This window comes from Danio rerio, chromosome 2 (assembly GCF_049306965.1).
Source record: "Danio rerio strain Tuebingen ecotype United States chromosome 2, GRCz12tu, whole genome shotgun sequence".
NCBI lineage: Eukaryota > Metazoa > Chordata > Actinopteri > Cypriniformes > Danionidae > Danio > Danio rerio.
Genome location: NC_133177.1, coordinates 60,346,025 through 60,360,000, shown reverse-complemented (window position 1 = coordinate 60,360,000; position 13,976 = coordinate 60,346,025). Strand labels below are relative to the sequence as shown.

General features: G+C 34.2%; 1 protein-coding gene across 8 annotated transcripts in view; it reads left to right on the top strand.

Annotated features, from left to right (window-relative positions):
- Positions 1 to 13,976, top strand: part of ncana (neurocan a) — a 248,356-nt gene that overhangs the window by 138,153 nt on the left and 96,227 nt on the right. For all 8 annotated transcript variants that reach the window (XM_073931819.1, XM_073931821.1, XM_073931830.1 and 5 more), the window contains one exon: positions 10,539 to 10,612. In XM_073931819.1, coding sequence (XP_073787920.1) covers positions 10,546 to 10,612 — 67 coding nt within the window. In that variant the 5' untranslated portion in view covers positions 10,539 to 10,545. The remainder of the gene's footprint in view (positions 1 to 10,538; positions 10,613 to 13,976) is intronic.

Here is a 13,976-nt window from a genome sequence, read left to right as displayed (position 1 = left end):
TTATTAAATATGAAATTAGCATCTTGTTTTTATTTGCTAAAATATAGACTTTTTTATTTTGTTTAATTTATTTATTAAATGTAAATTAATGATTTTTGTTTTTGCAATAAATTATTTATATTATGCAATTTGTTGTCCATTAAATGTAAATGACGCATCTTGTTTTTATTTTCTAAAATATGTATTTTTTTAATATTATATGCAAATTTCTGTTTATTAAATGCAAAATATGCGTCTTCTTATTTGCCAAAGTTTAGAATTTATTACTTTTGGCAATTTGATGTTTAATAAATGTAAAAGATGCATCTTATTTAGACTTTTTATATTATGCATTTTGTTATTTATTAAATGTAAAATATTCATCCTATTGTTGTTGCTATAAATGATTTATATTTAGCAATTTGTTGTTTATTAAATATGAAATATGCATCTTAATAATATTTGACTAGATATTCTTCAAGACACTTCTATACAGCTTAAAGTGACATTTAAAGGCTTAATTAGGTTACTTAGGCAGGTTAGGGTAATTAGGCAAGTTATTGTTTAACGATGGTTTGTTCTGTAGACAGTTAAAAAATATAGCTTATAGAGGCTAATAATATTGTCTTTAAAATGGTTTTAAAAAATTAAAAACTTCTTTTATTGTAGCCAAAATAAAACAAATAAGACTTTCTCCAGAAGAAAAAATATTATCACCTCAACTGTATATGCAATTTTCTATTTATTAAATGTAAAATTTGCATCTTATTTTTATTTGCTAAAATGTTGAGTATGCAATTTGTTATTCATTAAGTGTAAATTTATTATATTATTTATTCAGCTATAAATGATTTATATTATGCAATTTACTGTTTATTAAGTATAAAATAAGCATCTTATGTTTGCTGAAATATATTTTTATATTATGTAATTTGATGTGTAATAAATGTAAAAGATGCATCTTGTTTTTATTTGCTAAAATATTTATATTTTATTTCATTCAATTTGTTATTTATCAAATCTAAATTAGCAACATTTTATGCATTTTATTGTTTAATAGATAAAATATGTGCATCTGATTTACATTTACTAAAATATTCAATCATTTAATTACAAAATTTGCCAAATGTGATGCAAAATATAAAAGATGATTGTTTTTTTATTTGAATCTTATTTTATGCAATATCTACCCATTTATTCTGCAATTTATATTTGTTATTTTATAAATGTAAAATATATATATTCTATTTTGTGGTTTAATAGATGTAAAAAAATGCATCTTATTTTTAATTGTTAAAACAATTAAAATGAATTTTTATTTATTTATTTATTGCATCTTATTTTATCCAATATCCACCCACTTAGTGTACAAGTGACTATTTTTATTTGCTAAAATATAGATTCTTTTTTACTATAAATTATTTATATTATGCAATTTGTTGTCTATTAAATGTAAAAGATGCTGCTTATTTTAATTCGTTAAAATTTTGACTTTTTATTTTATGCAATTTGTTATTTATTAAAAGTTAATTTGTCATATTATTTATTCAGCTATATTATAAAACTTGTTGTTTATTAAATATAAAATATGCATCTTATTTATGTTTGCTAAACTATTCAGTTTTTTTAATTACACAATTTGTTAACAAAAAAATCAAAAGTGATGCAAAATATAAAAGATGGATTTTTTTTTCCACCCACTTAGTCTACAAGTGATTTGCTCTTCCACATCAGTATCAGCCTCTTACATAGTTTGTTTCCATGCAGACTGATAGCAGAACATATGTGCCTGCTGCTGTTTTAGTGTGCAGTGTACATCAAACTCTCAGTAAACACACTGAGGGCTACTAAACACTCTAATACGTCCCCTAAACACACTCTTGAATCCACCTCAGCTGTCTCTAGTTACCGCTTGAAAAAGCACAGAGCTAACCGATGTGAGTTAAATCACCCTATACAAGAAACACTGGCGAATGGTTGAGGAATTGAATGCTGAACGCCTGGAGCCGCAGAGATTCTGGGCTTACAGTAGAGAGAAAAGCTGCTCGCTCGCTTACAAAACTAGACTGACATTTCAATGCTCAGACCGAGCTGGTGCACGACCTTCCCATGCCTGTAAATAAGACTTTTATTTCTTGCTCTCTCTGGTTCTTTCTCTTTCTCCTTCTCTCTCGTTCTCTTTCTCCTTCTCTCTCGTTCTCTTTCTCCTTCTCTCTCGTTCTCTTTCTCTTTCTCTCTCTTTCTCTTTCTCTTTCTCCTCTCTTGTTCTCTCTCTCCTTCTCTCTCCTTCTCTTTCTCCTTCTCTCTCGTTCTCTTTCTCCTTCTCTCTCGTTCTCTTTCTCCTTCTCTCTCGTTCTCTTTCTCCTTCTCTCTTGTTCTCTTTCTCCTTCTTTCTCTTTCTCTCTCGTTCTCTTTCTCTTTCTCCTCTCTTGTTCTCTCTCTCCTTTTCTCTTGTTCTCTTTCTCTCTCGTTCTCTTTCTCTTTCTCCCTTGTTCTCTCTCTCCTTCTCTCTCCTTCTCTTTCTCATTCTCTCTCGTTCTCTTTCTCTTTCCTCTCTTTCAATTAAATTCAGTTCAAACTTGCTTTATTGGCATATTACAAATGGATTATCAAAGCATTTGTAATGTTTGTATTGAATAAAATATATGAAATCAAATTACATAGCAACAGTGATTAAAATTAGTAATAATAATTAAAAATAATAGTATTAATAATAATAATAAATAATAAAAAAATAATGGATTCAAATAAATTAATAAAAGAAAATTAGTAATGCAATAATAATAATAATAATAATAATAATAATAATAATAATAATAATAATAATAATGTAAAACATTTAAAACAATTTACATAGTAGTAGCAGTAGTAATAGTTTTTCTTCATTCATTCATTCATTTTCTTTTCAGCTTAGTCCCTTATTAATCAGGGGTCTCCACAGTGGAATGAACCACCAACTTATCCAACATATGTTTTACGCAGCGGATGCCCTTCCAGCTGCAACCCATCATTGTAAAACATCCATACACACTCATTCACACATACACTATGGACATATTAGTCTACCCAATTCACCACATGTTATAAATAAATAAATAAATAAAATAAAAATTATATGATAATAATTATAAATGAAAAGCTTTTATTTTTTTCATAGTAGTGGTGATAAATTAACAATATTGATGACAAATAAATGAATAAATAAATAAAATACATTAATACAAATTAAAATAATAATAAAATAATAATAATAATAATAATATTTATACAACATTATCCATTTGTAATGCCAATGTCTGTTATTGAATATAAACAAGTAAATAAATAAATAAATAAATCAACTAAAAAGATTACGATAATAATAATAAATTAAAAACTTTTAATATTACAAAGTAGTGGTCATAAAGTAACAATATTGATGAAGAATAAAAAATTAAATAAATAAAAAAATGTATTAATACAAAAAGAAAATAATATTACAATAATAATAATGATAATAATAATGATAATAATAATAATAATAAATATTTAAATGACAATATCCATTTAAAATAACAATATCTTTCATTGAATAATAATAAGTAAATAAAAAAATAATAATATAATAATAATAATAATAATAATAATATTAATAATAATAATATTATTAATAATAAATTATTACATAGTAGTGGTCATAAAGTAACAATATTGATGATAAATGAATAAATAAATAAATAAATAAATAAATAAATAAATAAATAAATAAAATGTATTAATAGAAATTAAAATAATAATAAAATAATAATAAAAAAATATTTAGATAGCTTTTTCTATTTATAATAACAATCTCTGCTATTGATTATAAATAAGTAAATAAATTAAATAAAAATAATATGATAATAATAATAATAATAAATGTAAAACTTTTATTATTACATAGTAGTGGTGATAACTTAACAATATTGATGATAAATAATTAAATAAACGAAATATATTAATACAAATTAAAATAACAATACAATAACATTATTATTATTATTATTAATATAACAATATCCATTTGTAATAACAATCTCTGTTATTAGTTATAAATAAGTAAATAAATAAATTTATCGAATAAAAGGATTACTATAATAATTATAAATTAAAAACTTTTATTATAAAGTAGTGGTCATAGAGTAACAATATTGATGACAAATAAAAAAATTAAATAAATAAAATATATTAATACAAATTAAAATAATATTACAACAATAATAATAATAATAATAATTATTATTATTATTATTATTATTTAAATAACAATATCCATTTATAATAACAATGTCTGTCATCGGTTATAAATTAGTAAATAAATAAATACATAAATAAATAAATAAATAAATAAATAAATAAATAAATAAATAAATAAATAAATAAATAAATAAATAAATAAATAAATAAACAAACAAAATTAAAAGAATACAATATTAATAATAAATAAACTTTTATTATTACATAGTAGTGGTCATAAAGTAGCAATACTGATGATAAATAAATAAAATGTATTAATACAAATTAAAATAATGATACAATAATAATAAATATTTGTATAGCAATTTCCATTTATAAGAACAATCTCTTATTAAAAAAATAAAATCTATTAATACAAATTAAAATACTAATACAACAATAATAATACATATTTCTATAGCAATATTTATAACAACAATCTCTGTTATTAATATAAAAACTCTCTCTCTCTCTGTCTGATTGTGTTTGGCTCTTAAACACTGGGTTGATCTTCTCTCTGTGAGTTGGCATTTCTCCTCCTCCCTCCATGTCTCCCTGCGGAGGAGATGTTGGCAGAGAGTTTGTGAGCTGTAAGCCGAGTGTAGGGATGAGAGAGAGATCAGGGAGCGAGTGCTCACTGCATGAATAATGGAACGAGGGCATGAAATCACTTCACACATCCTGCTGACTGACACACACACAGATTCACACCCACATCACCCTGCGGAGGCCAGTAGGGCTCCGTGATGCCAGACAGCCTTCAGTTGGTAATCCTATGCTTGGGTGTTCTTGGTATTAGTTGCCTCTTGGGTGTTGCTAGAGAGATCTGGGTGGTTGCTTAAGTGTTGCTAGGGTGTCTGGGCAATTGTTAATGTGTTGCTAGGGTTTCTGGGTGATCGTTAGTTGTAACTAGGGGGTTTGGGTGATCGCTTAGGGGTTGCTAGAGTGTCTGTGTGATCGCTAAGTGTTGCTAGGGTGTATGGGTGATAGCTAAGGTGTTGCTAGGGTGTTTGGGTGATTGCCAATGTGTTGCTAGGGTGTCTGGGCGATTGTTAATGTGTTTCTAGCGTCTCTGGGTGATCACTAAGTGTTTCTAGGGTGTATGGGTGATAGCTAAGGTTTTGCTAGGGTGTCTGGGTGATTGCTAACGTGTTGCTAGGGTGTCTGAGTGATTGCTAAGATGTTGCTAGTGTGTCTTGGTGATTGCTAAGTGTTGCTAAGGTGTCTGGGCGATCGTTAAGGTATTGCTAGGTTGTGTGGGCGATCGCTAAGTGTTGCGAGGGTGTCTGGGTGATTCCTTAGGTGTTGCTAGGGTGTCTTGGTGATAACTAATTGTTGCTAGGGTGTCTGGGTGATTGCTAAGTGTTGCTAGGGTGTCTGGGTGATCGCTAAGTGTTGCTAGGGTGTCTAGATGATCGCTAAGGTGTTGCTAGAGTATCTGTGTGATCAATAAGTGTTGCTAGGGTGTCTGGGTGATTGGTAAGCTGTTGCTAGGGTTTCTGTGTGATCACAAACACTTGTGTGTTCTTGGTATTGGTTGCTAGGAGGCTCTAGAGTGTTGCTAGTGGATTATAGGTAGTCATTAAGGTGTTGCTAGTGTGTCTGGGTGATTGGTATGTGTTGCTAGGGTGTTTGGGTAATTGCTAAGGTGTTGCTAGGAGGTCTGAGTGGTTGCTAGGCAGCTTGTGGGGGGTTGCTAAGCTCTTGGTTTTGTGTTTTGGGTTGTTGCTAAGATGTCTGGATGATTGCTAAGGTATTGCTAGGGGGTCTGGGTGGCTGCTAGGGAGCTTGAGGAGGGTTGCTAGACTCATGCTTTTGGGTGATTGCTAAGATGTCTGGGTGATTGCTAAGGTATTGCTAGGTTTTCTAGGTGATCGCTAAAGTATTGCTAGGGTGTCTGAGTGATCCCTAAGGTGTTGCTATGGTGTCTTGGTGATTGCTAAGTGTTGCTAGAGTGTCTGGGTGATCGCTAGGTTGTTGTTAGGGTGTCTGTGTGATTGCTAATAGGTTGCTAGGGTGTCTGGTTGATCACCAATGTGTTGCTAGGGTGTCAGTGTGATCACTAACACTTGTGTATTCTTGGTATTGGTTGCAAGGAGGGTCTTGAGTGTTGCTAGTGGATTACAGGTAGTCATTAAGGTGTTGCTAGTGTGTCTGGGTGATTGGTAAATGTTGCTAGGGTGTTTGGGTAATTGCTAAGGTGTTGCTAGGTGGTCTAAGTGGTTGTTAGGCAGCTTGTGAGGGCTTGCTAGGCTCTTGCTACTGTATTTTCGGGGGTTGTCAAGGTGTTGCTGGAGTTTCTGGGTGATCACTAAGATGATGCTATTGAGTCTGGTTACTAGGGAGCTTGTGGGGGGTTGCTAGGCTGGTGCTTTTGTGTTTTGGGTGGTTGCTAAGTTGTCTAGGGGATTGCTAAGGTGGTGCTAGGGGTCTGGGTGGCCACTAAGGAGCTTGTGGGGGTTGTTAGGCTCATGCTTTTGTGCTTTGGGTGGTTGTTAAGATGTCTGGGTGATTGCCAAGGTGTTGCTAGGGGGTCTGGATGGCTGCTAGGGAGTTTTTGGGGGGTTGCTAGGTTCTTGCTTCTGTGTTTTGGGTGGTTGCTAAGATGTCTGGGGGATTGCTAAGGTGTTGCTAGGGGTCTGGGTGGCTGCTATGGAGCTTGTGGGGGATGCTAGGCTCTTGCTTCTGTGTTTGGGTGGTTACTAAGGTGTTGCTAGGAGTCTGGGTGGTTACTACAGTGTTACTATAGGTCTTGTTAGAGTTACAGATGGACGCATGGTGTAGCTTCTATCATTATGGGGTGTTCACAATAGGCTTTCTAAGTGATTCTGGGTTGTTAGGCTGTTGGTTGGTGGTTGATTGTAGTTAGATGCTACAGAAGAGGAAATTAACTGAAGAATTATGGGTGTTCTGGGCAGTCATGATGTGCTTCTAGGGTGTTGTTCTGCTGTTCTTTGTTGCTTCTAGTCGTGTTTGGTCTGTGCTGCAGTGTGGGGGCGAGTGTTAATATGTGTATCTGTATTTTATTGCACTTAAAAGGGACGGAGGAGTTTTACACAAGCCAGACATTTCCTGTCTGAGCAGAACTAGAGCCAGCGTGAAGGATACTGAAAGACAGACCACCCACAGAGAGAGAGAGACAGAGAGAGAGGTGATACAGAGAGGGGGACTGTAAAACAATGAAAAAAGCCTGATTACTATTCTAAGAGTGTTGTTGGCGGGTCTGAGGGGTGGCTAGTGCTGGATTATGAAAAAAAAGGAATCACTCCTTAGCATCCTGCCACTATGCATTAATATTCATCTCTTTTTATAAAGGACACACAGTGGTGTAAAGTAACCAATTACAAATACTCAAATTACTGTAATTGAGTAGTTTTTTTCTCAGGAATCATAATTTACTAAGTAGTTTTAAATATGTTTACTTTTACTTTCCCTTGAGCACATGTTTAGTGCAGTATCAGTACTTTTACTCCACTACTTTCCTTCAGTCTGCAGTCACTACTTTATTATTTCCTGCATATGGGGATTAGAGTCCAATCAAATCACACAGAAGGTCGATCACATCATTATAAATCAACATGTCTTAAAGTAGTTCATTATTGCAGCAAACTGTTTGAAAGCATTGAAAGTCTCAAAGTAGATGTCCAAAATCTTTATACGCAGTGACCTAGAGACTGTTTAATTGCAGGTCACTGATGAGAAGATGACCGATGTTCACTCTATGATGACTGAAATTCCTTAAACACTCAGCAGGCAGAAGACGTCAACATGAAGTCAGATTGTTGTTGCACTCTAACACAATGACTGTAAAAAATATGGATGACGCGACAGCCCCTTTTCCCATTGAACGCCTTGAGGGCAAAACGCCTGCTTGACGGGCACAAACTGTCGCAAAAGACTGCTGAAACTGGAGCCTTGACATGCGCAGAAGGACTGTCTGATGGAGCCAGAGGAGGAGCCACGAAAATGAGCGGAGTCGAGCTTCCAACCAAACGCTTTATGTAAAATCAACCACGCCCCTCAAACTTCCCAGCATGCTTTTGCTGTCATATCAACACAAATGGATGTAATAACGTTAACAAATATGAGGGTTTTATATATTCAATCGCGCCAGCTCCAGGCCGCAGCGCATAACTTACTCGCGGCGTCGCGGGCTGATTCCGGCTCGCATGCGGCAGCACCGGCTCGCTCGGCCGCCGCATCTGGCTCGATTGACTCGGGCTGGAATCGGGCAGTGAGTCCAGGCATCCGGAGTAGGTCCAGCAGAGGTAGTCAGTCTGAGCTCTGAGGGGTAAGTCTCCGGCAGGCGAGAATCTAGCCGGAACTGGCCCGAGTGTGTTTTGCTATCTGGGTGGCGTGTATCAGCAAACTAATAAAGCCCGAAAAAAGCCCTGAACTTAGCGAATAAACAGTGTTCCACCAGGATCATGTATGTCAGAAACTGTAGTTTACTGCTGAACTCATTTTGTCATGGTAAAATAACACAGAAATCGAATAATAACACTTCAGTCTCCTGCCGAAGCTCAGACGCGCTGCTTTGAGAAACTGTCAATCACAGCTGTCAATCACGATGACACGCCCAGCATTAAACTGTTTACAAAAATGAAGATCTGCAGCTATTTCAGCACAATAACCAGTGCCTTAATCGACCAGAACCATCTTTCGGGACATTTTATTGCAAGTGTAATAAATTTTTTTATTTGGGCTCAAGTCTCCTTCATTAACACGGAGGAGGCGGGCTTTATGACTTGTACTGCAGCCAGCCCCCAGGGGGCGATCTAACGGCCGAGACCTTCACTCAAACGCAGGCTTGCGGCACACTTGCTTAAGACGCTGAATTTTGGTCACCTGACATCACAACCTTAATCTAACCTAATATTAACGTCTTATGAGTTTGTGTGCCTGCTGGGCAATACCTAGATGCACTACAGAATGTTACGTTTACACACATTCGCATTATACATGTAAATGCATCAGCTTTACACGGTGTAATACTCACTACTCTTGAGTACTTTTGAATGGTCTACTTTTACTCATACTTTGAGTAATATTTACAACAGATACTTTTACTCTACCTGCACTACATTTTTTAGGCAAGTAATGGTACTTTTACTTGAGTATGATTTTTCAGAACTCTGTCCACCACTGGCCGTAGCATACGCGTGCGCTTAATGCAGAAGTATAAATCAGCCTTAAGGGGTAGAATTGGGTATGGGCCTAAGTTATTGATATGTGGTTGTGGGAATGTATGGATTGTTGCAAATATATTACTATTTGATTACATTTACATTTACATTTAGTCATTTAGCAGACGCTTTTATCCAAAGCGACTTACAAATGAGGACAAGGAAGCAATTTACACAACTAGAAGATCAACAATGAATAAGTGCTGTAGGCAAGTTTCAGGTCTGTAAAGTCTAAGAAGGGAAGTATTAGTAGTATTAGTATTATTATTATTTTTTTGTACAGTTAGTGTGATATTCAGAGAGGCAATTGCAGATTAGGAAGTGTAGTGGAGACTAAATAGTTGGGTTTTTAGTCGTTTCTTGAAAGTAGCGAGTGACTCTGCTGTTCTGATGCAGTTAGGGAGTTCATTCCACCAACTGGGCAGATTGATTGCGAGAGTTCGGGAAAGTGATTTCTTCCCTCTTTGGGATGGAACCACGAGGCGACGTTCATTCACAGAACGCAAGTTTCTGGAGGGCACATACATCTGCATAAGTGAGAGCAGATAAGAAGGAGCAAGGCCAGAAGTCACTTTGTAAGCAAACATCAGAGCTTTGAATTTGATGCGAGCAGCAACTGGCAGCCAGTGCAAACGGATGAGCAGCGGAGTGACATGTGCTTGTTTAGGTTCATTAAAGACCACTCGTGCTGCTGCATTCTGGAGCAGTTGAAGAGGCTTGATAGAGTTAGCTGGAAGCCCGGCTAGTAGAGAGTTGCAATAGTCCAGTCTGGAGAGAACAAGAGCTTGAACAAGGAGTTGAGCTGCATGTTCAGATAAGAAGGGTCGGAAGAAGGGTTACTATGCAAGTAGATCTGGCTGGTTGCTAATGTGTTACTAAATCACTTCAGAATGGTTACTTGGGTGTTGCATGGTGGTCGGTGTGGTCTTAATGGTTACTAGAAGTCACTATCTTGTACATTAATCTTCATTATACTGCATTTATTTTATATTTTAACAGGTGCCTCAGTGCTGTTTTGTTTTTATACACACTCAAACCTGCTCATTTTCTTATCGCCAGTGCTGTTCACACATGTTGATATTACAGTTTTCATTTTCTGTTTGTTCTTTCTGTCCTCAGGGTCACGATGTTTCATGTTGAAGCTGGTGGGATAAAGGTTCTAGTGGTTCTGCTGGTGTTTTCAGCGAACTTTGGTGAGTTCTTTTTTTTACTATATACTTATATTTTTAATTTTTTAAGGGAGAAACAAGGGGGAAAATACAAATAATAGATTTAAAATAAATAATAATATTCATTTATTCATTTTCATCTTCTATCCATTGTCATTTTCTATTCATTTAGTCCCTTTATTAATCTGGGGTCGCCACAGCGGAATCCTTGCGGATTAATAAAGGGACTAAGCCGACAAGAAAATTAATGAATGAATGAATTCTTAATAGTTTTTCGTTGTTATTTTAAAGAAATGTTTTATTAAATACAAAGTATAGTATACTGCTGTATTTAGCTTGTTTTGACAAATTTATAATTTGTGGCTAAGAAATAATTTATTTTTTGGTGTGGTCAGAGATAAATTTGGTAAATCCTTAAATTTTGAGCTCTGAAAAGTCATATGAAATAAAAACTGCAGTGAAAAAGTATGAAACCATGACCTATTTGCTCATGCACGACACACAAAACATGAAATGAATGAGGAAGCATGTGGACAAAACACAAAATCTAAATCAAGTCATTTTAGCATGTCAAAATCATATTTATCCATATATAAAATATTTTCCCAACAACAAAATTGTGGCTAGTGAAAATGCAGAGTGGCTAGTAACGTTGGAAAACTACTAGCCACTGTGGCTGGTGATCTAAAGATTTAATGTCAAGCCCTGCGTACATTACATTAATTAAAATGACCTTGATTTGTGTTAGTGTTATGAAGACATAAAGGGTTTTTCTGATCATGCAGCTAAGGTTTTAAAAACACTCATGTCCTTCTGAAAGTCCTTGAGCTTTATTACTCGAAGTCTGCAGTTTTTACATTTTACTAGTATCCTCTCAGTAAATAGCGAGCTCTTTATCGGAGCCGCTGGTGTATCCTGACGTCCGCTCTGAAGGATGTACAGAGGTCATAAATCGGCCTGGCAGGAGGCAGAGATTTTCCCATCATCCTTCAAAGCGGCCACCCATCGCTAAAGAGCCTAATGAAACTGAAGCTGCCAGAGAAAACATTTGGCCTGTGAAGCGTTTGCTGCGTCTCTCACACACGCACTGATGCGCTCAAGCGTTTAAACGTTTTTAGGTGACGGACGAATTCTGTGCATAAGAATAAAAGCTAATAGTATTTTCATGCACATCAGACGGGTCAACACGCTGCTGACAGCGAGAACAGTGTTTTATACTCATGTAAAGTGTACAAAATATCTGTAAATTAGCAGTTTTCCTAATTTTGCGATTCACACATGTTTATTTGTGGTTGTGAATTACATTATGGGATGTTGATCTCGGCTATTGAAAATGGCTAATCTTTTCTGCAGTTAAAAATTCACTTAAAATCACTTAAATCAAGAAGCATTTTCTAGAAAGTAAAACATTGTTTTGTTTTCAGAAATGTGAGTGTTTTAAAATGATCTACCAAAGGGCTGAGGTTTTATTTTTCATTTAGCTTTAGCACCAGTAGTATTTAATAAAAATTGATATTACCTTTTTTTTTTTTTACTTAATTTTCTTTTCTATTCTATATAATTCTCTTTTATATTTCTGTTTAGCTGTAATGCTATTGTTTAATAATATAAAAAAGTAAAAAAAATATATTTATGAATATAGTCTTATGTATATTTCAATAATATTGCATTTAATATTGTTAATATAATTTTTATTTTAAAATTGTACCCCAATTATCTCAATATTTTATGTTTATACACCCCCCCCCCCACCCCCTCACCTCATTTTTTTATTTTAAGTTTTATGCTTTTGTAATTTTAGTGCACTTTTAGTTTTAGGGCCCTATCATAAACTCGGTGCAATAAGATGCAAGAAGTGTTTGTTGCTATTTTCAGACCAGCGAAACAATAATTTTCACGTTTTGCTCCACATTGTTTTAATAGCAAATCCATTTGCACCACTCTGTGGAAACCGTGGCTGTGCAGGTTAGAAAGGAGGTGTGTTACAGGGAAAATGAAGCACTCACTCAAGTTTATCTTATTTTGTACATTGGATTCCACTTTAATGAAAATATATTATACTCAATTAATGTAACCATTTAGCAGAAAACGGCATGTTTTACGTGAAGTTTAATTTTAAACTAATTTCGAGAGGAGCCTGTGCTCATGATTGACCCAGCTGGTCCACGTTAGCTAATCATGATCATCCAATTAAAGGATCCCAAGTCACTATATATATATATATATATATATATATATATATATATATATATATATATATATATATATATATATATATATATATATATATATATATATATATATATATATATATATATATATGAGCAATATCACATGAGTAGCAGTGTGATATGGCTGTATATCGGCACTGGTGGGACGCGTGCGGCCTCGTGCCTTAGTGCCCCCACCAGTGCCGATAAACAGCCATATCGCACTGCTACGAGTGTGATATTGCGTTTATGCAACAGTTTGATGACATAATTGTGTATATAAAAACAAAATCAAACACGGAGAGTCTCAAAAACCCTTTTGTATGAGGAACTACTTTCTTCTGCATTGGATTCAAATCATAAGCTGACAGTTGACAGCTGTTAAAACAGTTAAAAGCATCTTTTAAACTTTAGATCTGTAGTGTCTGCTATTTGCTGGCTGTATGTGAGCGGAGTAATACACAAAGGGTAAAGAGGCTGTAGGAGTTCTGATATTGCAGAATATTGCACGGCCATCAGCCCATCAGATTTGAGAACCAGACAGAACTGTTGTATATATATATATATATATATATATATATATATATATATATATATATATATATATATATATATATATATATATATATATATATATACATACACACACACACACAGATGAAAACATTTAAGGGTTTAAAATGATACAAAAATGATTTTTTTCTACATAAATATAAAAACCACTGCCTCCATGCCTTCTTCATGCCTCCATGCCCTTTTTCTGTTTATTCATGACAATCTGCATCTGTATAATGTTATTATTATTATATTTGTATTAATAAAAACAAGTGTATATTTGTCAACCTGTCGAGTTTTGGAGACGTCTGCATCATCATATGGGGTATGAGAACAGGACATTTGTTTGAATATTTGAACACACTTCATTATTATTGTTCATTTATTTCTTTTGCTGGAGATTAGAACTGAATTTAGAAGTAGTTTTGAAACAAATCTTTGCACTTAAACATAATTAAAAATGTGGGCTAATGGATGTGTTCAGTGGAGTGAGTTTCCACCGTTTCCTTACTCCACCAAAGTAAAGAAGTAAAGAGTAAAAATAAAGAGACAGAATGGAGGAGGCTCGTTCTTTATCCTTGCGCTGCAGATGCTCTGTTTAACTGTTTTCTCACTAGTGAAGC